The sequence below is a fragment of the Arvicola amphibius genome, chromosome 9, assembly GCF_903992535.2.
Source record: "Arvicola amphibius chromosome 9, mArvAmp1.2, whole genome shotgun sequence".
Classification (NCBI taxonomy): domain Eukaryota; kingdom Metazoa; phylum Chordata; class Mammalia; order Rodentia; family Cricetidae; genus Arvicola; species Arvicola amphibius.
The window spans coordinates 54,590,466-54,616,092 of record NC_052055.2 but is presented as its reverse complement, the minus strand read 5'-3'; the positions used below and the strand labels follow the sequence as shown (position 1 = coordinate 54,616,092).

The window sequence follows — 25,627 nt, the reverse complement described above, 5'->3', positions numbered from 1 at the left end:
ATTCATTATAAACATATAGTCTTCACATTCACTCACAGGTAGCATTTCCTGATTCCTTTGCCTAGAAAGTATTCTTAAATGGTTTGTTCCTAGAGCCACGCCTTCCTTTATTTTTTGTAAAGTTTTCCACCTTCGATCTGGCTGTACCATTATTTTAGTAGCATTAACAAAATAATGGTGGCTGACTGGATGATGTGGCACATGTCAGCACTTGGGAGGTGGAGGTAGGAGGATCCAGGAGGTCAGGGTCATTCTTGACTACATAGTGAGTTTAAGGTTAACCTGGGATATAAGAGACTGTCTCAGTCCCCCAAATAGTGATGAATCCACCTATTACTCATTTGTTAGCAGAGATACACTAAACAGCTTGATTCACAAATACAATGTTCTACCGTATTACAGGCATTTGTTATTCTGATACTAACTAGAGTCAGATTATGTTTGAAACACATTAAAATACCCTTTCTTTTTTTTTCAACATTATCAGGTACTTTTCATAAAGGATATGCATTAGCACATGCCCAAGGAGGAGGAGAAAAAAAGCAAACTTCTGGCACATCAAATACCAGAGGATCAAGACGAAAACCTGCAACAACTGTTCCTACAAGGAGGTCCACACGAAACACAAGAGCTGAGACAGTCAGTCAGCCCCAGAAGTCCCCAGTGTCAAATAATTCTGAGTGTGATGCCCCAGGGAATAGTAATTCTTCTGTAAGTATTTCCCCTCCAGGTGAGTCAGAAAAACAAACAAGACAGGCTCCAAAACGGAAATCTATAAGACGAGGAAGAAAACCACCTTCATTGAAAAAGAAACTTCGTAAATCTGTAACTCCCCCTGAAAAAACAACATCTAGTGATTCAGTAGAGGAAGAAACCGCCGACTCTGACACACCACCCATGTTGGAAAAAGAGCAACAGTCAGGTGTAGAAAGTAGTAGTATTTCTTCTGTTCAAACAGATGGAGAAAATCATTTGGTTAATTGCTTGAAAAGTTGCAGTGAACAGACAGAAGAAAATGAACAACCTAAGAATCATGAGATAGAAGAAGTGGAGTTTTCATATTCTGAGTCTTGTACTCAGGATCCTCCTGTGCTTGTTGGAGAAGATCCAGGTATGGAGGCTAAGGAGTTATGTGTAGACCATGAACTTTCTACAGATACTTCTGCAAAAGGAAGTCATCCACTAGAAAAAGAGCAGGCATCTGGAAGTTCAGAGTCAGAGGTTCAGGCACTTGTGTGCACAGAGAGCCCTCCTGATGATTTTCTTACATGTCCAACTTCTGATAATGAAGGACCTCAGCCAGTGTCCAGTCCCCTGGGTGAAGTGTCTGCAAATACAGGGTCCACAGTTAATGATGAAAAAATAGAAGAGAGTCTTACAGTGGAAAGTACTGATTTGAAAGATTCTTCAGTAAATGCAGACGGATTTGTAGCGAGCCCCAAATTAGAAACTTCTGAGGGTGAAATCACACAGACATTGGACAGGCACCCTGTTGCCAGCTCAGATACTGAGTTGCCTGAGCATGTTCAAACTGAAACTGCAGAAGTAATTCCAACATGTGACACTTCAGAAAATGAAAGTTCCGGTGCTATTCAAGATTGTGAAAATAATTCATTAAAGCATGATCTTGATAACACCCAACTGGACAAATCTTCAGAAGAAAGGACTGAATCTCTGATTGAACTTCCCCTGGCTATAGAGTTGTCTAACACCGAGCCTGAACCGAGTGAGAAACGTTTTAGTGAAGATAACAATGAAACAGTACCTATGGAGTGTGACTCATTTTGTAGTGACCAGAATGAGTCTGAAGTGGACTCCTCTGTAAAGACTGACTCCAAACAACTGGGTGAAGATGCTGTGGCGCACAGTTCTGAGAACAATTCATCTTCTGATTCTGCTGCTGAGAAGACTGAAGCTGAGGCTCAGCCAGCTGAAGGTCTAGTGGATAAAGCCCCAAAGCCTCGCACTCGAAGATCTAGATTTCATTCTCCATCTACAACTTGGTCTCCTAACAAAGATACTGCACAAGAAAAGCGGCGGACTCAGTCTCCATCTCCAAAAAGAGAGACTGCAATAGAAAGTAAGAGTTCTCAGTCACCGTCGCCTAAGAGAGAGTCTGGCAGAGGACGAAGAAAGTCTCGTTCTCTCTCACCTAAAAAAGATGTGGCGAGAGAAAGGAGGCAGTCTCGGTCTCCAAAGAGAGAGAATGCTAGGGAAGCCAAAAAGTCGGAGTCGGTGTCTCCAAGAAGAGATGCTCCTAGAGAGAGCCAGAGATCTCAATCCAGAGTGAAAGATTCTTCCTCGAGAGAACAGTCCAGGTCCCGGAGCAGAGAGCGAGACAGTGATAGAGATGGGCAGAGGAGAGACCGGGAACGAGAGAGGCGAGCCAGACGGTGGTCAAGGTCCAGATCTCGCTCTCGCTCACCTTCAAGATCGAGAACCAAAAGTAAGAGCTCATCGTCTGGTAGAAATGAAAGAGATAGTTACTCTCCTCGGTGGAAGGAACGGTGGACAAACGATGGTTGGAGGTGTCCCCGAGGAAATGACCGCTACCGAAGGAACGACTCAGAGAAACAGAATGAAAACACAAGAAAAGAAAAAAATGGCATCGTTACAGATACTAGCGACCCACAAGCCACAGAGAGGCACAGAAGTGACTGTCCCAGCTGGGCAACAGAGAAAATAAACTCGGGGCCAGATCCAAGGACCAGAAATCCTGAAAAGTTAAAAGATTCCCACTGGGAAGAAAGTAGAAACGAAAATTCAGGAAATTCTTGGAATAAAAACTTTGGCCCGGGCTGGATGTCCAACCGTGGTCGAGGTGGCCGAGGGAAAGGCAGTTATAGAGGTAACTTTGCCTACAGTGACCAGAGCGAGAACAGGTGGCAGAGCCGTACACCCCTGTCAGGGAGTGACTCCTTCAAGTCTGCGGAGCAGCAGCCCTCTAAGCGGAAAAATGAACAAGATCTCTCTTTCGGTACACCTGCAGACAGGTCAGGGTGGACTTCTGCGTCTAGTTGGGCGGTAAGAAAGACTCTGCCAGCAGATGTGCAGAACTATTACTCTCGGCGCGGGAGGAATTCTTCAGGGCCACAGTCCGGGTGGATGAGACAAGAGGAAGAAACACTTGAACAGGGTAACATTCTCTGCTTGTTCTTGATGTTTAACTTGTAGAAAGAGGATATTAGATAATAGCTTGAGTTGAAATGATCCTTAATGCAATGTACTAAAATTATTAAATCAGACCCTACTTATTATTAGTCACTCTTAATTATACAAACACATAGTAAATAAACATTTACTATATATATATATATATATATATATAGTAAATAAACATTTACTATATATATATATATATATATATATATATATATATATACACACACACACACACACACACAAATATATGTGTGTGGCCTGGAACTGATTGTAAGAGACAGGCTGGTTTTAAAAATTCAGAGATTCACCTACCTCTGCCTCCTGAGTACTGGAATTAAAGCCATGTGCCACCATGTTTGGCTAAGTCAGTATTTCTTTAGCACCAAATTTCACCAAAGTCTGAAATACATTTTTTAATTTTTATTATTTTGAAATATTATATGCATAACAACAAGCTGCATTAGAGGAATTTGAAATGTTACGATACGAATTTAACTTGTATTTCATTTATCTCCAAAAAATAAAATGCTGTAAATATTCAGTTGCTATAATGTCTATAATTTATGGGATCTTTTTAAATTATTTGTTTGAATTAGTAATTATTTTATTTTTTTTAAAAGATAGTATCTCATTATTTATCCCTGGCTGGAATTTCCTAAGTAGAACCAGGGTGGCCTCAAAACTAAAAAAACTGAGTGCTGGCATTAAAAAGCATCAGCTACTACGATCTTTCTGTACTGATGTTTGTTATGTGAACTTACACTAGTAATTGTGAGCATTTCCTTTTGTTAGAGAGTGATTACATATTATTTATAAATGACAGGATTAAATAAGTAGCTTTTGGTGTTGTACCGAGCCTGTTGCTATTTGCATCTGTGTTTATGATAAGTATAACATCATTTTCTTTTAAACAAAGCTTTTTTTCTTTTGACAGATTCTAACCTAAAAGACCAAACAAACCAAGTTGATGGTTCTCAGATACCTATAAATATGATGCAGCCACACATGAACGTGATGCAGCCCCCAATGAACGCTCAGCCTCAGCCCATGGGTATCTTCCCGTACCCAGTGGGTGTTCATGCCCCTCTGATGAATATGCAGCGTAACCCATTCACCATGCACCCTCAGCTGCCCCTGCACCTCCACACAGGAGTGCCTCTCATGCAGGTAGCTGCCCCTGCCAGTGTACCTCAGGGACCACCCCCACCACCCCCTCCCCCACCATCTCAGCAGGTCAGCTACGTCTCTTCACAACCAGATGGGAAACAAATACAGGTATGTTCTTAGTAGCTTGAGTTAAATCAACATCCAAACATTTAACAAATAGGATAAGAAAGGGTTTCCTGGCATTTAGGAACAGTGCTATATTTGGTTGTATTTTTATTTCTAAATTATTCATCATTATTCCTTTTGTTAATTTCCCTTCCTATCCCCAGACAGGAAAATTGACCAGAAATATATATTATAAAATACAGTACATTCAAGCTTGTCTGTCTGTCTGTCTGTCTGTCTATCTATCTATCTATCTGCTGTTTGGTTTGGTCAAATTAGTGAACTCAAGTTAGGATCAGGTTTGAGTTCACTTTTTTAAAAAATTCCCTAAAATTTTAATGATTTTTGGGAGCAAGGTGGAACTAGTGAGCACTTGTGATAGGTTTGTGCTGTCTGCTTGGGTAAGCCTTGGACAGAGACGTCCATTACCGTCTGCTTTAGTTTCGTCTGGAGTTTACTGTGCTAAGAGGAGGTAAATTCCTGTGGGAGCCAAAAACATGCAGATACTTTGAAAACGTGGTGTCTGTAGCTTTCCCTGTACTTACTTACTTTATTTTTTATTGTTGTATGTTTGTTTGAGTGCCTGCCACAGTAGGCATGTGGATGTCAGAGAATCTTGTGGGTCCAGGATTGAACACAGGTCGTCAGGCTTGTGTGGCAAGTACTTTCACTCGGAGCCGTCTTGCCATCCTCACCTATATAACTGAAAAGACATTTGGTATATGTAAATAAAAGCTCTGTTGATGATATATTCACTTTCCTTCAACTGGCCCTGTGTACACTTCTAAAGTAGGTACTTCTCTTAGGAATAAGGTCGAATCACTTCGTCAGGTATTTTGTTTTATTTGTTGTTGTTTGTTTGAGACAGGTTTCTCTGTGTAGCTCTGGCTATCCTGGAACTTGCTCTGTAGACCAGACTGTTCTGAAACTCACAGAGATCCCTCTGTCTCCTAAGTGCTGGGATTGAAGGGGGGGTGTCGCCACCATGCCCAGCTCCTTTGTTTTGTTTTGTTTTGTTTTTTTTAGTGTTGTTTCTGATAACGCAATGTAAATATTTCCTTTGAATACAGTATTCCATTGACAGATGTTAAACCTCTTTAAAACAGGGCCTTCCCAGTGCTTCTCATGTAAGTAATACCATGGCTACACAGGTCTTGCCTGCTCCATCGGCAGCTCCCGGAAGCACAGGACCAGTTCAGGGACCAAGTTCTGGTAATGCTTCGTCTTCAAGTCACGTCCAGGCCTCTAATGCTGCTGTAAAATTGGCAGAAAGCAAAGTAAGTGTTCCAGTGGAGGCCAGCGCAGATAGCTCCAAGACAGACAAGGCAAGTTCACGGTTGAGAGCAACCTACACAGTTCTGTACGTAATAACAGATGACCAAACGACAGCTTTGATTTTATGAGAGATGGAGGGGATTTATTATTGGAAGTTTCAGATTCTAATATCTGAAGGATTGATGCTTGATGAGTTATTGGTAATATTGTATAATCATTTTTAGAGATGTTAGATATATGTTAATATGTATTATGTCATACTATATTTGAAAAATTATTTACAATGTCACAGAATACTGTTTTCAGTTTTATAAATTTCTAGAAAGTTTAAGATTAAGAGTGGCAGATAATAATTTCACATTTTCTTCTCATCAGAAATTGCAAATTCAAGAGAAAGCAGCACAGGAGGTAAAATTGGCTATTAAGCCCTTTTACCAAAATAAAGACATCACCAAGGAAGAGTACAAAGAGATCGTACGGAAAGCAGTGGACAAAGTAAGTGTAGCTGCAGCATGGAGTATTTAACCACCTCTGCTGTACTAACGCTCAAGTGTAGTTAATAAATGTAGATCCTGTTCGCATCTGTTCCTTTATCTTTGAATGGTTTGTATGCAGTATGCACATGGAAGCAGGATGCTCTCTTTTGGGTTTTCATACTACTATCCATTTGGCATTTAGCGTGAAAAACATTTCCCCCCCCCCCCTTTCTTTTAGGTTTGTCATAGTAAGAGTGGAGAAGTCAATTCTACTAAAGTGGCAAATCTGGTTAAAGCCTATGTAGACAAGTACAAATATTCACGGAAGGGGAGCCAGAAGAAAGCTCTGGAAGAACCCGTGTCTACTGAAAAAAACATAGGCTGACATGGGGAGCCCTGTAAAGGACACTGTCAAGATATCTGCAAAGTGCAATTCAGCGTGTACCCTTACTGAAAATCATATGCAACTGTGATCAGATTCTGGTTTTGATAAAATTATTTTTTTTATTGTAGGATATAATGTTTTGTTTTAAAAATAGCTGTGCACTGCAACTTCTATATCTAACCCCTCCCCCAAATAAAATAAATTCAAGGGAAAATTAAGGGTGTAATGGAATGTGTGTTTTTATCAGGAATGTGTTCTAATGTGGATACTGAAAGATGTACAACTTCTTAAATGGAGTGCATACATCTGAAACTGTAGACATATCTATATATCTGTGTATAATACATTTATTCTGTCAGGCTGAAAAGTAACATATGATCTTCATGACTTCTCCACCTGACTGTAGAAAGTGAAACAATGTATTGCAACTAATATTTCTGATATTCATAGAATATACCAATTACAGGCCCCTAATGTATTTTTGAAGCACATGTCTGAGTAAATGCTTAGGTAAAAAGCAGACCATCATGAGACTTAGCTTCAAGCCTGCAGGTGCTCCTCTCCTGCTGGCACCAACTCAAGGTCACACTGTGTGTATTGCTTTTGTGCTCTTTCTCCCACCCAGAAAAAACAATAGCAGTTTGATTTGCTGGATTACAACTTTGCCAGATCAAAGCTTTGTTGAATTTAGAAGACCAATATGGGAGAAAGCTAGCTTTTAAAAACTTTGTTCTTTCATTTTATCTCCTGTCTGTCAGTGATGGTGAATTATTTGTGCCAATTGGAGACTTGCTCACAGGTAGTGACCTTCCTTTTTTGGGACTAAGAATACTTGACCTGCTTCTCTGGCTTCAGGCTGTTGGTCAACTGTGCAGTCATAGTGCGGTTCTTCTCACACTTCAGAAGTTTCCAGTGCTTACAGTGTAGGAAGTGTTAATCTGGTAATTGATAGCCATGCTACAGAATTCTAGGTGTTATTGTGTCTGACAGAAGGAGAGAAAAATTAAATAATGATGTTCTTGCTTAGGATATCAGGGACAAGAGGTTTTGGGTTTTTTATTTTTATTTTTTAAAGCATTAGGGTATGTTAATGTTCATGAAAGGGAAGTTCAGAGTGCTTTGGCACTGTTATTTTCATTGCCATCTAGAAAGAAAAATTAATTCTATGATAAACTTTGATTCCACTTAAAATTTTGAGGACATTTTTTATCTGAAAAGATGTCCCATAACATGGTGATACATCAAGGTGAACATATGCTCTGTGAGGCCTACCACTCCCTGCTCATGGGGCAGTGTGCTGTGAGTGCAGGTACCTGGCTCTCAGCTCCGCAGAGTGCCTCCTGTCTAGTTTTGGTAGGCAGAACCATTCTGAGATTTCAATCTCAGAGTGATCACACTAAGTAGATAATAAGTTTTCTTAGGTTATGATTACAGTCCTATACATATTTCCAAAAAGCTTTGATCTTCATTTTTATATTTCTGGGCATTTATGATGCAGTATTTTACAGACATTTTTAATTAATTTGTGTTTAGATTTTGATGGCAGAAGAAGTTTGGAGATAGTTTCATATACCAGTGGCACACTGTACTCATTTCAGTTCAGAATCCCATAAACAGGTGTGGAACTCTGATCCTGCTTTGACATTTGCTGCAGATTGCTGTTTCTTTGCTGACTAGTGGTGTGCCGTGTGCTTCCCTGCATTGTTTCCACTGATTCCTGGGAAGTAAAAAACACTGTAAAATCTGTTTATACAATTTAGGTCTTGCAAACATGTTTTAAAGCTTAGAAGAAAAGGTAGGTGATGTGATGAGGTGTTAAGGTCTTATGTCTTTGGGAGACCTCCACTGTTCTTGAAATTAACAGGTGTGTGTTCCATATCTGGTAGGGCACTGGCTAGAACGCTTTAAAATAGTAAATGTTTACTATTCTAATATATTCTAATACTAGAATATATTCTAACTGGATTAAAATACAAACTTTTAAAGAATGAACTAGAAAATGCATGCTTTGAGTTAAGAAATAACATTGCTTTTACATTCTTGGTTTTTCTTTTTTTTCTTACATTCACATTAGTTTTGCATGTGTATGATGAATTTAACACAGTTAAGTTGCAGGTTCCTCTTGATCATGACTCAGTATTGACTTGACCTTTGGAACTGTGGGCCCTTTAACTAGTCACATTGATCCATGTTTCAAGATGTAGAAATGCCCAATAGTAGTTTCTCATTATTTTAACATTCCAAAAGTTTTGTATTTGTTTGTTGCTGTTCTGGTAACGACCACCACATCTTCTCCATTATCTGCCTTTAAATAGCCATGGTGTGTATTGCTGACTGTTCCATCCAAAGAAATGTGGCCTCAGAAGCATAGTGGCTGCCTAAGTCTTGAGACATTGCAGTGTGAGTTGCAGTGCTGTCTGCTGAAACAACACTCTAAACTAGATTGTGGTCTGTAATATATCCTAATAAATTCTTTTGCTAAACAAAGTAGTGTCAAAATTTTATTAAGTTTTCTGGGAAATGATGACTTTTATATCATTTAAGCCATTTCCAAATGTGTTGAATTATTTCTTGGATTTTTACCAAAGTAATGAGTATCATGATTACATTAATAGCTAGGCAATAAAGTCAGAGTTAGCTATAAGCATATATTTTAATAGTAGTTTTCCTAAATATAATCACTTTAGGAAATTTAAAACCTTTAGTAATTTCTAAACATAGAAGAGACTGGAAACAAAAGGAAAAATCATCTGTAATTCTACCAAAGTTAACCTCTTTCAAGGCTGGCTACAATGCACATTGCTATGTTATAATCCGTTCTTTTCAATTCATGTACTGAGAATATTCCATTTTAATAAAAATTAATTTGACAGCATGACTATGGTGACTGCATAGTATTCTATTATACAGATGTACTCTTAAAACAGTCCCTTACTGTTGGGTATTTGTTTGTTTGATGTTTTGTTTTTGGAGACGGTCTAATCATGTAGTCCTGGCCTGGCTTAAACAGGTTGGCCTCACACTCAAAGGTCCTGCTTCTGTCTCCTGAATGCTGGGATTAAAGGCCACCATGCCCAACTTAAGTTGTTTTTACAAATGTAGATAAAGTAAATTAGTGGAGTGTAAAGTTTAACTAACTCAAAGATGTTGAGCATGTAACTTATATTCCAGGATTTGGGAGGTAGAGGAAGGATGATCGGGAACTACAGATCATCAGCTGAGTTTGAGGCTAACCTGGCTTACAGAGCACTCTCAAAAACAAGACACAAAACAACCTAAAGATGTTAATAGGGAAACGTTTTTATAGGTAAATTTTTATACCTAAATCTTTACGTTATTTATGAGTAATTTCTTGAAGAATTGGTTATTCGATCATTTTTGCTAAACATTCAAAAATTATAAATACATAATTTTTGAAAATTGAGTTATTTCTAGTATATTGGACTTGTTCAGAGAGCCACCAGAAAATGTTTTTTTTTCCATTGTCAGGTTCCTTTTGTAAGACAAAGTACATTTCTTGTCCCTTCCCTGGTGTGAGCAATGCTCTGAATTCCTGTGTCTGCCTCCTCATGGTAGACACATCCTTGTGTCAGTCTGTGTCTCCACTGCATTCTGTTAAAGCAGGTTGTGCCCTAGACAGTGTTGGTTTCTGGCTGTCTAGCAAGCGCCCTTTGTGACTGACCGCTATGCCTCAGGTGCATTGAATTTCAGGGTATTCATATTTTAAATCTGAAGACTTCATTCTCTGAGAGGAGTTTAAGTCATTAAACCTATCGTGTCTGTGTTTACATCTTTTCTTTCTGCACATGCCATGCCTGGTGCTCATGGAGGCCAGAAGAGGTCGTCAGATATCTGGAACTGGAGTCACAAGTGGTTGTGAGCTGCCTGCTGCGCTGTCTCCCCAGCCCCAGTTCCTCAGTGCATGCTCACCTCCCGGGCTCTGAATTTCTTTGCTTCTTCACATGTTGTAAAATTTCATCTTGGCACATTTGTGTACCTCATTTAATAAATAAAGCCAATTCTAGTATTTTATATGAAAATTGAGGTATAAAGATGAGCCATTATCTAATTTCGTGGTTACTTAGTGTTAGATTCAGATCTCAGATTTGTAGACATTGAAGTCTGTGCTTGACTGAGTATAAATACTGGGTTAGGAACAGGAAGAGTAGCCGAGGTGACACCAAGTGAAGGTGGAGGTACAGTTCTGCACAGGTGGTGAGTGAGGGAGTGTGCCTGTCATGTAACTGCGCCCCTTCATCTTAGTCCAGAGCTTTGAACGTGCTACAGGCAAGTTCTTTCCCAACAACTCACATCCAGGTATGTTTTTTTTAAAAAACTTTTTAATAATACTTTTGCATATGTGAAACATTCGATCTTAAAGCCATTGGTTTGTTGTTTTTAAAAAAGCCGTACCATTTCCTTAAAGTTTAGAGGAGGTGCTGATAGATGCTCCAGCAGTTAAGATAGGTGCTCCTCACTGCTCTTCCTAGGCCCTGAGTTCAGATCCCAGCACCACACCATCAGCTCACAGCTGCCTGGAACTCCTGCTGCAGGGGACCAACACCTCTGGTCTCAGAGTCCCTGCACTTGTGTGCAGAGACCCACTCACTGAAACACATAATTGAAAACAAGTATTTGTTTTAAATGAGTCAAAACTAAGAAGCTGACTCCCTGAAATCAACAGAGCAACCAAATTGATTCCACGTGGATCCTGTTACTATGGGCTGTCTTGTACTATTCAGAACTCTCTGTTACTGAACAGGTAGCAGAAAAATCTACATTTTAACAAAGGAACGAGAAAGACAGGCAGAACTACAGAAGCTTCTTTGTTGTTGAAGTGTCCTTTATCCCTCTTCCTCCAGATGCCCAGAGCTACCTTCTCCTTCTGCTTGGTCCAAGACAGGATTGTTTTGTTTCCCTCTGCTTAACCAGTTTCCATGGCTGCTGTGGAAATCCCTCTACATATGGGTCAGTTTCTTGGTCACAGGCGCTACAGGCCTTGACAATTTGTGTAGTAGCCTCTTGGTTTAGGTGACTGAAATGTTTCAATTCTCTCAATGTATCAAGTCTTGCAACAACCCATGCTCCTTTAATTTCCAGAATCATTACATACACGGTGTTTATATGTGTTGTCTCTTGATAGTGCAGTTCATCTTAGGCACTGGGATAGTGTTCTAGTAGTGCAGCTGTTTGGTGTGTTTATTAAACCATGAAGGGAAATAGGTACATAGTATGCATACTTGGTGCGTGCCTGCGTGCGTGCGTGTGAGGTGCTCCAAGGACCTGGTAGGCAAGTCCCTGCAAATGATGGCCCTTTAGTTAAACAGTACACAGTGAAACCGTGAGAATGAGTGAGCTGGGATAGTAGATGGAAAGTGTTTCTAGCCAAAATTAGCATCAGAGTCCCAAGCCTAGAGTGGCTGCCAGAGATTTGTGGAAGTTTAAAGCTAAGCTGTAGCTTCAAATTGATTTTCCTTTTCTAGTAGCACACAGTCAATAGGCTGGAGGTTTAGCTCAATGGTAGGGTGTGCCCAGCATTCATGAAGGCATCCTGGGTTTGAGTCCCACAACTGAGGGTGGGTGGTAAAACCACCACAAGTAATTGTCTCTCAGTAGCTCAATAGAAGTGGTCAAGTGTTCAACTTTACAAGGCAATACTTAAATTGATTCTGGCAATAGCATCATAATTATGGTGGGGTGCAAGCCTGTACAACGTCCTGAAATGCAATTGGAAAATACAAGCCTTATAGAGGTTATAGATTTTTTTTCCCTGTGATTAAAACGTCCTTATCCACATGTAATCTCTTTCTAGTAGTGTAAAGTTGGGGGTTAGGGTTAATATAAACTATGGATTATTTGTATTAAGCTATTTGGGGACTATTTTAAATGTGTGCAGAAATTGGTGCTTTTGTAACAGTAAATGGAGAAAGGGTACAACCAATATACAATACTCTTGTTGAGATTGGACTGTGGACAGTCTTTCTGCCTTAGTCTCACATCTTGGATTACAGGTGTAAACTACAGGAAAAGATTCCCCATTACAAACCATAAATAGAAGTTCCTTCTGGGCTACCAACAGACGGAACTCCGTATACTTTTCCTTGGCTTCTACATTACCATAGTGGGAATAAAAAGTACGATCAAAATATAATGCCTCCCTCCCAAAGTACAAACTGTGGCTTGGAGAGGCAGGGCAGAAAGGACTGGAAGCATTCAGGAGAGCTGCCGTGCTTTCCCCTGGGCCTTCAGCTCCTCTCCTTGAGTGCCTGGGACTTGGTGGCTGATGATTTTGACTCTCGATAGGTTTGTGGCTGAGAAACCTGTTAGTGGTCAAGTAGTGGTCCCAAAGTCATAAGCAGGTGGAAATTATTCTCAGTCCTATAAGTATTAGCGAAGATCTGTAAGTGAAAGCAAGTGGTTTTAAAGTGAAGGCAAGTCTTGGTTTTAAAAAACTTAAGAACGTAAGGTGTCACCTCCCAGCACGAGTTGTCTCTGTGAGCTGCTTGGCTGTTCTGCAGAGTTGTGTCAGGGTTGGAAAATCCCACCCTGTGTAATCACTGCTGGCTTTCTCAGCCCTTATATCAACATGAAAGTATAACTTGTCCCATGGTTTGTAATCTAGGTACACACACATTTAACCTCCCAGTTCTAATCTTGTTAATTATCTGGATTTAGACACCCCCCCACCCCGCTAAGCGCTGAAAAAGGACGGCAGACTTGTGCAGAGTATTGAACAGCTGGTTGCGAGTGCAGCGCGCCCACTGAAACCTTTGTAGAAAGGAGTCTTACCTTGTAAAATTATTACATTGTTGCTCTTTAAATCATATGCAGAACCTTTTTATTTCTTTAGACATAGATGCTTGTGTTCCAGGTGGACCTGGAGCTTGATATGTAGCGGGGAATGACCTTGAATTTGTCCTGCCCTCACCTTTGTGTGCACTACTGAGATCCAGTGGCCACAGCAGACACATTCTCCGTAGCTCTCACATAGTTCTATGGTCACAGCAGCAGTGCATGTCATGGAGTGCTTACAGCCTCTGTGCTGAGTTTACTTGTAGTCTTCATTTCCTAAAATCCCTGAGGAGGTTCCACTTACTGATGTCATAGTTGTGAAAATCTGCATTTTCCTTCCCACAGTCACATGGAGCCACACCCCACAGCCTCAAAGCACACAGCTATCTTATTTAAGCCAGTGAGATTGCCTTAAGCTGGGAAGCAGGCTCTCCACAAGGAGCCAGTGACCCGAGTACTGGGCTGCTGCCCTACTGCTCTGCGGCTGTAGTCATTTAGTTCTGGATGCCCTTACCCACCTGCCTTCTTTTTTGAGACAGGATATATATATGTAGTCTTGGTTGTCCCAGAACTCACTCTGTAGACCAAGTTAGCCTCAAACTCTGTACTGCTGGGATTAAAGGCGTGTGCCACCACACCTGACTGACTCCAATACCATCACAGACTTATAACTATGAAAAGGGTCTGCTCAGGAGGAAGATGACTGCTCTGCAACATCCTACAGGCCAAATTGGACTCTGATTTGTAAATTATCATAAACCACTGCATGGCAGTAATTTTTGAGACAGTAAACACACGTCCATCCCAAGTACTACCCAGCAGAAACATGCCCAAGGGCACTAGGAGGCAGTTCACACCGTCATTTGTAATAGGCAATAGGCAAACTCCTACTGGTGTACCGTTCTGCTGTATCACTACTACCTCTTCAGCAGTGGTGCTGAGTCAGACTACTGTCTTTAAACTAAAAACTACCAAGAGAAGAGTACTAAGCTGTCGAGTGACTGCTTCAGGGTAATTCTTTCTGATGGGTTAGTGCTGCTCAGAAGGAGGGATCTAAAGCCGTGGGAGACTGTCACTTTATGTGAACAGTACTTGGATCAGGGTTTGCTGCAACATAGTAACACACTACATTTTTTTTTAATGTATGTCCTAGTTCATTTAAAATATTGATTGTAGCTGTAGACCCATAGTTATTTCATTGTGTGTGTGTCAGTCCTAGGCATTTAATTCAGATCTTTGTGTTTGTGTTTCGTTTTCAGACTGAATCATCCCACTCTCTTAGTGTGGTTGTATTAATTACCAAAGAAAATGAGTTCACTTACCTACATACACAACACAGCCCCTCAAGCTTTTTGTTTGTTTTTAAGCAATGCAGGGAAGTTAACAGGAATCTTTGGTAGAGAAAGTTTACTGACTGTAATGGTACCAGCCAGTAATGTTGTCCCTTCTGTTTGTGGCCTGCAAAGGAAGCTAATTGTTCAGACAAGAGTTGTACAGTGTTAGAGTGATAAAAACTAGCACCAGCTGGATATAACAGCTGGATATAAATGCCTTCTTTCTTTTCCTGAATTGTGAGACTGAACCAACAAACAGTGTGGAGCCCTCTGTGGCTGACCTTGAAGTTCCAATCTTGCTCCTCTGGGAAGAGCCTCACTCTTTTCTTTGGTCTTTCAGAACTTTAATCAAGGTGTAAGATCAATACAGAAGTCAATTATCCAGAACATTCATTTTGAAAATCAGTTTTATTGTCATTTTATGGTTTAAAAAAACATACATGGCATGGCTATAAAATAATGAGACAAGTTTTCATGTGTGGCTTAGTCTATAGAGTCTCATTAATATATAGTCATATCCTGTCTCAAGTCGGAAGAAAAATATGCCTTCACTATATGATCATCAGTTTTGTTACTTAAAATTTATTAAGTGCCAACAGAGCACTAGGCACATATATAACACAGAATTGTACAGTCTCTATGTTGTTGACTATTATTTACATAGATTTCTCAAAGATAACATTAAAGCTTGTATTTACAGAACTTTAGACAAAAATAACAATACTGGAAGTCAGCAAGTTTCTGTCTAGCAAGGAGCACCTTTTCATGACTGCGAGGGTTAAGCAGAACCTAGAGTGCACGAGCACTTCAATTCCTTTCCCCACCAAGTCCGTGTTATTCCATTAGAGTCAGGTAAAGCTGAAAGAGGGAGATCCTAGGAGGGAAGCTACAAACTGGTTTCATTAGGTCAAATACATTTAGAAAATTCTGTTGAGACCATTGCTTAAAAGCACTAAAGACACATTTATACATTTTAACACAAAGTCTGCAGCTACAGGATGCAATCCAGTGAGGTGACAGGATGACAGTCACAGAAGTCATTTTCCTAACCCTGTCTTTCTACCGAACATTAACCACCATGGCAATTTCTGCTTTGAAGACAAGCAAACAGAGATGTTACAAAAAATTGTAGAAAAACTCAAATTTTTAGATAAAAACAGTGAATAGAAAATTCCCCAACTGTCTGCTCTCAGGAAATTGTAAGTCTGGAGATATCTGAGGGACACTCTAAGGTACCTGGACTCGGGAGTCTGCTAGGCAGCCCTAGTCTGTGGAGGGGAAGTCAGATGCCATCGTCCTGAGAAATACAAAGTTTTGGTGTCATCACACATTTCTTACAGATAGAACTGAGTGCACAAACTCGGATGCCCTTAGGGAGAAATTACTTTTTGGTACTAATAAGTGATCAAGATATTTAAAATTTATGTCCAGACTGAAGCTCATCTCAAAGACTGCCCCCAATTCACGTTAAACTGAACCAACAGTCACAGAATGCTAAACATTAAAAGCTTTGTCAGATGCATGACACTCAGTGAGGCATACTGAACTCTGCACCCGCTGTCTATCAGTTGCGCTCTGGGCTGCTGTTTGTTATATCGTAAACAAGAATTTGGTCTTCTTCCTACATTGACCATGGTGTCTGTCATGTGATACACCTATTCTCTCTACAGTATTAATCACAAAGGATTATAAAGTAGGTAGGTGACCGTTGGACCTTGCATTCAGCTAGGCTTAGGAAACTTAATATTTTAGAATGTCTTAAGCATACTCCAGAAATAAAGGACTCAAGAAAATGTTCAGTCTTTTATTTAAAAACTATAAACAGTCACCAAAGTAAATAAAGCCATTCTATAACATAAACTGTCAGGTCTATATTTTATACTGCACATCCTAAGGACACAGCAGAAATGGTGGTTGGGAGGCCCTCCACATTTGGATGCTAATAGAACAGGCAATAGGCAGTTATAAGTGGATACATTTCACGCTTGGGGGGAAAAGACAATTTAAGGAAGTGAGCAGTTTCTGAGCAGGAATGTGGTACAGTATTAAGAATGGAAGAATAATACAATAAAATTCCACACTATATTAAGATAGAAAAAGTAGTGAAGAAAATATCATACCTGCACATAATGCATATATAACACAGGAGAAAACCTGTATAAAATTCCATGTATTTAAACCAATTTACAAATACAAAAAAATTCTGTACAAGCTCTGAGCTTGCACATGACGAACGCTTACAGTGGATACATGTTAGAGAAAACCAAAAAAACAAAAACAAAAAACCCTTCAAATAGTTTTTCTTCTACAAAAATGACATAAGATATATTATTCCATACTCTTTCAGCCAGCAAAATGAGTTCTACAAGGTGTATAATACAAAAAACCCAAGAAAACCAAAAAAAGAAAAGGAGAAAAAAAAAATCACAGTTCCACAAAACTGTTCTGACTTTACAGCATCAGTACCTTTGCAGAAGTATTTACACAAATGTAAAGAACATCATCCACTGCGTAGAATATATCACAATTACTTACAGTTGACAGGAAAGTCTAGAAAACTTTAGAGCCTACCAATAATGCTTCTAGGACACCACAGAATGGACTTCCAGTGGCTGCAGTGGTATGAAGGGTGTTCATTCTATTCACAAATATTTACAAGATCTATTCAGACTGGTAAATTTTTATGATAATAAATAAGTGAAAATATATTGGCTCAAGTAAGAAAACCAAGCTACTGATTCTAAACAAAACACACAATCCACAGCTAGATATTGGTGGCCCCTCTGAAGCTGGGGGATAGGTGTGCTCAAACTTTGTCTTTATTCAAACCAGCTTAAATGGTTTTGTAAATATAAAAATGTGCTCCTTTTTGGATATAGATAAAAATATTAATGCTTCTATTTCATCTGCTCACGTAGGTTTCACACTATTCATGTCTATTCCAATGTGGATGGTACTGGATTCTGATCACAGCAGTCTCCATCAGGATGGCAGACCCACGACATCCTGCAGATAAGCTGCCTGACAATCCCACAGTAGTTTTTTTTTTTTTCCTTTTTAGAATTTTTTTTTTTTAAACAGAGGAGAAAGGGATTCGTTCAGAGATCAGAATACGAAGCTTCCTCTCACTCAGCATCATGGGAGGACACAAAGTAATTCATTCTATGGTCTCTGCTCCATTAAGACTTGGTGCTTTCTTCAGTAACAGTATGTGAAATGTATCTGACTTTGAGTCCCCGCTGTGTAAGTGGGATAGGATTTACTACAGCATTTCTGAGTCTTTTTCTTGTTCTTTACTCTGAACTGTAAAATTAAGTTCATAAAGGCATTTGGCAAGGGTGGAGGAAGCTTCCATGTTACTAATGGCTAGCACTGATAAGTTGTTTTCATGTCTCTTTAACAATCTAGAAAAAAGACAAACAACAGATTATCAGTCTCCAGGATGATAGTTTAGATTCCTTATCACATTATACAACTAAAATAGAAACATCCTACAGTTCCATGTCCGGCCAGCGTTAATACAGCTTTGTAGAAAGAGGAGGAACAAGCTAGATGTCAGCCAGCACAACTCACTGATGAGTACATTAACGCCAACTTCTGGCCCCCTGAACTCAATTGATGTTCTAGCTAGGCAGGGTTTGTGTGGTGTACAAAAGGTTATACAACCTATTTCTGTATCTTCATTCAGCGTTTTAGAAATTTCACAAATCAGAAAGTTGCAGGCGTGGAACAAAAACATTTATGAACTTGAAATTTTCTGTCAAAAAGGTCACAGTATTGATGTGAATCAGGAGTACTGGGTGGGCTGGGAAGGAAAGGGTGAACAGAAGGACAGGAGGCTAAGGCAAGCACACTAACTCAACATGAAAAGGTGTGCTCACTGCACACTTTCAAATTGGGCTTAAGTGTGAATACTTTCATTTTAAACATCTGGAAAACAAGTCGCACAGCAATGAGAGATTTACCCAAGACCTTCACTATTTTCATTAAAGTAATCCTGGGTTAGAGAAACCAGAGAAGGGGCTGGAGAGATGGCCCAATGTTTAAGAGCCTGCTCTTGCCAAGGAGCCATGTCCGGTTCCTAGCGCCAGTATCAGGTGGCTCAGTTTTCTTTATTTCTGGTACTATGGGATCTGAGCAAACATGTGGTGCATACACATGAATGTAGGCAAAATGCAGAAATTAAAATGAGTACATCTTAGAAAAAGAATAAAATCAGGAGGAAAAAATGGTGAAAATATTTCTGAAATTATAATGAAAACACTGTGGAGAAGTAAAGCATGGGAACAGAAAATAATCCAGCTCAGCACTTGATGTGGAAGACTAGAGAAAGCTTGGTGGCGGGACGCGTGCACAGAATGTCCAAGGCCCTAGTGTCGCTGCCCATGACTAGGAGTAAAATGTGGACACCAAGGGAACAAAAGGGCAAGCATAACTCTATTCCAATATGAACAAAGTGCTGCTGCATGGAACTCCAGAAACCAACCTCACAGTTCCTGCTGAAAAACCTCATTGTCTGATACAACTTCTTTCAAGTCAAAGGCAGGCAAAATACCTGGTAGTGTTTATTACTGATCGGGACATGGTCCTGTGGGACGGGTGGGGCTCTACTGCTGTTTCTGTGCGTTACCACTTTCCAATAATCCAACATAATTCTGCTTTGTGGACTCTATGCATGACTTATTTCAAAATTTTATTTAACAAATTTTAAAATCAACTGAATATTATCTGATTTTTCTAAAAAAAAAAACAAAAAAACTCAGCTCAGTTGAGAGGCATGTACTCAGGAGGCAGATGAACCTCTCTACGTTTGAGGCCAGGGTTATAGAAAAACCTATCTCAAAACCAAAGAAAACTAACTCATAATGATTTTTGGGGGGTGGTGGTGCTGGAGTTGTACTCAAGGCCCTGAACATGCGTTACCACTGGACCCAGGTACATCCTGAGCCTTCACTTCTATAAGGTTAAAATCAATAAAAAAAAAACCTAACTTCTTTCTGTTTATTCTCCCCCTGAATTTTCAATTTTACATGCTGGCCTACGTTGTATTAATAGAAACATTTTAAGATACAAATTATCTTCTAGGAAAACCAAGCAGTTTGAAGAAAGCTTATATACAAAAAAAAAAAAAAAAAAAAAAAAAGAAAGAAAAGAAAGAAAAAACACCAAGAGATAAATCTGTCTTTGTAGAAGACTGAAAATAGATCCATATCTATCATCATGCACAAAACTCAAGTCCAAATGGATCAAAGACCTCAACATAAAGCCAACCACACTGAACCTTATAGAAGAGAAAGAGGGAAGTACACTTGAATGCATTGGCACAGGAGACCACTTCCTAAATATAACCCCAGTAGCACAGACACTGAGAGAAACAATAAATGGGACCTCCTGAAACTGAAAAGCTACTGTAAAGCAAAGGACATGGTCAACAAGACAAAATGACAGCCTACAGAATGAGAAAAGATCTTCACTAACCCCACATCAGACAGAGGGCTGATCTCCAAAATATACAAAGAACTCAAGAAATTGGACACCAAAAGATCACATAATCCAATAAAAAAAATGGAGTACAGACCTAAACAGAGAACTCTCAACAGAGGAATCTAAAATGGCTGAGACACTAAAGTAAATGCATAGAAAGGCCGATCTTAATCAAATTGAGTAGATGGAATTTAGTGGGGTCTAAGGAGGGTATGGGGAAAGGTTGATCAGTGAGTGTGAAGGCACTGTTTGGAGCCCGGGGCACTGGTGCGACTGTATGGAATGTAAGGTGGACTACTGTAGATTTCAAAGAGGCAGAAGAAATGAATCTGAATGCTTTTACCACAAAAACAAAACAAAAATATAAAAGAGTAAAGACCGGCTTTACACATACAATGTGCGTGTGTGTATCAAGCATCACAGAACACCTCATTAATATGTACAATTGTTGGGTAACAGTTAAAACAACCTATAAGATACCACAGTCACTATATTTTAGAAAGCCAGAAATATGCTGGACTTCGGAGTGGAAAAATAGATCACATGCAAAGAACTGTGACCTAGAATGCCCCTGAACCGTAACAGCACAGCTGGGGAAAACCTGCAGCAAAAATATTTTTCCAAATCAGAATTTCATATCTAGACAAAAGACAAGATTTCTCTGTATATCCCTGGCTGTACTGGAACTTGTTCTGTAGACTCAGGCTGGCCTTGTACTCATAGATCTGCCTGCCTCTGCCTCTAGAGTTCTGGAATTAAAGGCCTGTGCCACAAATACACAGCTCCACAGGCATATTCTTTATAAACATTAGGAAAACACCAGAAGAATCTGCTTAAATTTATGAAAGCTACTAAGGCAGAGGCGAGGAGGCATGGGACTGCTCTTGGAAGCTCTACAGTGACTTGGATTCCACAGTTCTTCTGACATGTGGTTTATCATCATACGCACTTAAAACAATCCACTGGTAATGGTGCAAGCATGGCTGCAGTCACTTTTGAGTATTCTGTGCACCCCAAACAGAGCCCAAGCACATTAGCTGTCATTTCCCATTCTTTCCAAGTCTGTTCTGTTACGTTACTAACTTTTTTCAATATGAACTTAACCAATTCGATAACATCAAGTATACTGATCCTGTAGTGTAACTACTGTTACTATCTGTAGCCCTTTTGTTTATCTTACAACAGATCAGTCTATATATCAAACAATTTCCCACTCCCCAACTCACATTAATTCAGTGGTTCTCAACCTTCCTAATGCTGCAACCCTTTAATAGAGTTAGTTCCTCATGGTGTGGTGACCCCAACCATAAAATTACTCTCTGCTACTTCATCACTGTAATTTTGCTATAATGTGAGACAGAAGTTTGCCAATGATGTTGCGACCCACGGTTGAGAATCATGGCCTTAACTGGTCTGTCTGTGCTTGTTCTGGTAGAAACCACACAGAACCGGGACACCGATCCCATGTGCCTCACTTACTCAGTCAGGACTTCCTTAAGGTTCACAGCTGTGGCCTGCATTAGCAATTTCTCCTTTCTAATGGTGCAGTAGCACCCCACTTTTAAGTCTACCCTGTGATGTCTCTCTCCTTCAAGAGCTAGCTGATGCAGGTTTCCACAGCAGCTAGGACATTTGTATGTAGTTTCAATAAGGACCCCTTACCAACCATGTGATTTTTCAATGATTTTCTTACTCTGATTTGCCATCTACTGTTGACAATGTCTTTTGATGTGCAGGTTGTAGTTTTGTTGAAGTCCTGCTGGTCCAGATTTTGTGTGCTCCACTTCCTGTGCACACATCTAATGTAGTAGCCCAAGAAGCCTTCGCCTCAGGTTTGCTTCTACTTGGTTACTAGTTTTAGCTCATTGATGCAACTCATTGATCTATTCTGAGCTAGGATATATATGGTAATAGCAGCTGTTCAATTTCTTTTACAAATGTAAGTCTAGTTTTCCAAACATCATTTGCTGGAGATAGCCTGATTCTGAGAAACTGGCAGCCTTCTTCAAGACCTCTCAGCTGTGTTGGGAAAGGTCCACTCTGGGGTCTCTCCTCTGCTCTCTCGGGCTGCCTGTCTTTATACCAGGAGCACAGGCGTAGTATCTGTGCAGCAAGTTCTAACACCAGGAAGATAGTATGAGCATTCTGACTTTGTTGTTCTTTGTCAAGATTATTTTTACCTTTTTGAGTCCCTTTCAGGATGGATTAATCTATTTCCATAAAAACTGCTGGCACTTTGATAGGGGAAATCTTTAAAAAATAAATTATATATATGTGTGTGTGCGGGTGCGTGCGCATGTGTTTTGCCTGCATGAATGTCTGTGTGCCAGAAGAGGGCACTGAAGCTCTTGGGACTGGAGTTGTGAGCAGCCATACAGATGCTGGGAACTCAACCTGGAAACTCTGGAAGAGCAGACAATTCTCTTAAGCACTATTTCTCCAGTGCCTATATTTGACCTTTGGCCCACTGAACATGGGCTATCCTCCTATTTATTCATGTATCCTTTAAATTCTCAGCAATCTTTTATTATTTTCAACATATAAACTTCCTGATTTAGCTAGTTCCTAAGTGTTTTGTTTTTCTGATACTGTTATAAATGGGATACTTTCTTAATTTCCCTTTGGGATTGCCACTATCTGGGGACAACAGAGATGGCTCAGTGGTTACAGCATTTCTTGTTCTCTCAAAGGATCCAAATTTGGTTCCCAGCACACACATGGTAACTCTAAGCCATCTCCAGTTCCAGGGGACCTGATACTTTTTATTGACCTCCACTGGCACCAGGCATGCATGTGGTGAACATGTGTGTGTGTGTGTGTGTGTGTGTGTGTGTGTGTGTGTGTGTGTGTGTGTGTGTGTGTGTGTGTGTGAAGGAAAACCCCCATACACATAAAATTAAAAAAGCACTTAGAAAGCATTAGTTGATTTTCAAATAAGATCTAAGTATTATTCAGTTATCAAAAGGAAACAAATTTTGAGACTGCACCAGAGCTGAAAATCAATGAGAAGGGATAAAATGCATCATTCAAACTATCAGATACTGACATTAAAACAAACAATACCCTCATACACCTACCATTTTCCATGTGCAGGGTACTGTATGTCGAAGTAAAGGTAAACTAACATCTACTTCTTAACCTAAATGTTCTTATTAAGAATAGAAATATGTTTTAGTATTATTTCACTAGCAAAGGGATTCCTTACATTCACCTTCATGTACTGGGATTCATGATTATCAGTGTTTTCAGACACAGAAAGGTCTAGCACAGGAAATGCTCATGGGAAGGACACAGTGAAGATGGGCTGCATGTGAAGAACGTGGTGCGCAGTTTTGAGACAAGGTCTCACCATGCATCCTAGGCTGACTTCAAACTTGCAATCCCCTAATGTACCCTTCATAGTCTTGCCTGACGGTGGCTTGCATTTGTAGGAAGCCACTATTCCGAGACCCTAAGAACTGACTGACATTCCAGAATACATTCGCATGACAACAGTCTACATGAAAAACAAGAAGTCAACCAGAAGTGAACAGGGCAAAGTAAGAATTTCTGGGTCTGTGACTTACAGCCAGGGAAACGGGCTTTGCCACACAAGCCCAAGCGTGCAACCAGCTTCCATGAAGGAACAGCCCTAAGGAAAAGTTATCTCGGGAACTCTAAATCAGTACACAAATTCCAATCAAATCTCTGGCAGGAAAGGAACTTGCCAGTTCCCCTTCCTTCTGTCTATCACATACTTACTGAATGACTGTCACCAAAAAGCAACAATTTAAATAAACACCCAATCTCTACCTTCAAAGAGCTCCAAGTGCAGCAGAAAGGACACAGAGTTATCTGAACAGAGCCAGAGGAGGACATCAGCAATGGAGGTAGGAAACCTGGATGTAGATTTCCTAAGCTGTGTTTGGGCAGTATTCTAATGCTCATGCTGGAACGAGTACAGTCTGAACATCCAAACTGCTTACAGAACAGAGATTAATAATTCAAAGACAGACAGTTTAGAGAAACAGAACAAGAATAAACCAGTGGGGAATGAAACGCAACATAAGAAAGGCTACAGGGACTGGAGAGCAGGCTCAGTTAAGAGCACTGGCTACTACTTTTCCAGAGGACCTTGGTTTAATTCCCAGCACCCACACGGTGGCTCTCAACCACTATAACTCCAATTCCAGAGGACACAACACCCTCTTCTGGCCTCTGTGAGTACTGCACACGTATAGTACTGCAGACAAAACTCCCATACACATGAAAAAAAAAAGGCTATAGAAAGCAGTGCTCATCTGCACAGACTCACAGAGATAGGCAGACATACTAACAGGAAGGACAGCAGAACCTGCAACAGATGTGCAGAGGCAAAGACAGAATCTAATGTGAAGGGGAATGTGCATTAGTTTTCCTGTGGCTGCAAAGCGGCTACAATGAAAAACTGAGGGTGAGAAGGAAAGTGGGAGGAGGAAGAACACAGAAGACACTGGTGTTCTAACAGAGCCGGGTAAGCCTTGACATTAAAAAAGTCATTATTTAGCCGGGTGGCGGCGCACGCCTTTAATCTCAGCACTAAGAAGGCAGAGGCAGGCGGATCTCTGTGAGTTCAAGACCAGCCTGGTCTACAGAGAGAGTTCCAGGACAGGCTCCAAAGCTACAGAGAAACCCTGTCTTGAAAACAAACAAAACAAAACCAACAATAACAAAATCATTAATTAAATATTATGAATGTTCAACCTCTAACACCCAAACCAAACACTATCTCCAACAAAACCAATTTGATACTTTTCATGTTGCACATTAACAAAAAAAAATTCTTGCAATATTTGTCTTACTAGGTCTATGTTATTTCATTCACTATATTTTCTTGTTCTATCCGTCTATCTGCTAATTTCATTTTTCTTTACAGTTTAGTACTATTCCACAGTGAACCCACACTCATTACCTACTGGTCAGCGGAAGGACATTTAGGTTGTTTCCTAACTACGTGATGGAGCGGCAATGCACATGCGGAGCAGAGCGTGCGGTTGTCTGGGCATATGCCCAAGAATGGGAGTGCCGGGTGCTATGGCATTTACTTTTGCCTTTTTGAATTTTCCACACTGATTTCCAGAAGGCCTTATCAGTTTGCAATCTGACCAACAGTGAATGAGGGTTCCCTTTCCCCCACATCGTCTCCAGCATTTGCTGTCATTTTGTTTGATCTTTGTATAGCTGGGAAAGATTTTCTACTACTTCCGTGGATTTTTCTTTAACTCGATTGGTTGTTTCTTTAGCTGTGAAGAAGCCTTTGGTTTTATGAGGACCCACTTGTCAATTTTTGGTCTTAATTCTTGAGCATATGGGATCCTATTCAAAAAGACCTTTTCTATACCTGTATCTTGTAGATTACTATCTAGTCATTATTCTAGCACTTCCAGTGTTTCAGGTTCAGGTTTTGGTCCACCTGAATTAGTTTTTGT

The 25,627-nt window shown here is 40.1% G+C and overlaps 2 protein-coding genes across 8 annotated transcripts in view; one reads left to right on the top strand and one right to left on the bottom strand.

The window, feature by feature from the left end:
- Positions 1–9,445, top strand: part of Scaf11 (SR-related CTD associated factor 11) — a 45,041-nt gene extending 35,596 nt beyond the window's left edge. For 3 of the 6 annotated variants that reach the window (XM_038341451.2, XM_038341455.1, XM_038341454.1), the window contains 5 exons: positions 488–3,136; positions 4,097–4,437; positions 5,541–5,759; positions 6,085–6,204; positions 6,424–9,445. In XM_038341451.2, the coding sequence (XP_038197379.1) occupies positions 488–3,136; positions 4,097–4,437; positions 5,541–5,759; positions 6,085–6,204; positions 6,424–6,570 (3,476 nt within the window). In that variant the 3' untranslated portion in view covers positions 6,571–9,445. The remainder of the gene's footprint in view (positions 1–487; positions 3,137–4,096; positions 4,438–5,540; positions 5,760–6,084; positions 6,205–6,423) is intronic. The other 3 variants (XR_005286774.2, XM_038341452.2, XM_038341453.2) reach the window with 3 other exon arrangements.
- A 5,640-nt stretch (positions 9,446–15,085) lies between these two features.
- The window catches only part of Arid2 (AT-rich interaction domain 2), a 133,600-nt gene continuing 123,058 nt past the window's right edge, over positions 15,086–25,627 (bottom strand). For both annotated transcript variants that reach the window (XM_038341182.1, XM_038341183.1), the window contains exon 21: positions 15,086–18,100. In XM_038341182.1, the coding sequence (XP_038197110.1) occupies positions 17,959–18,100 (142 nt within the window). In that variant the 3' untranslated portion in view covers positions 15,086–17,958. The remainder of the gene's footprint in view (positions 18,101–25,627) is intronic.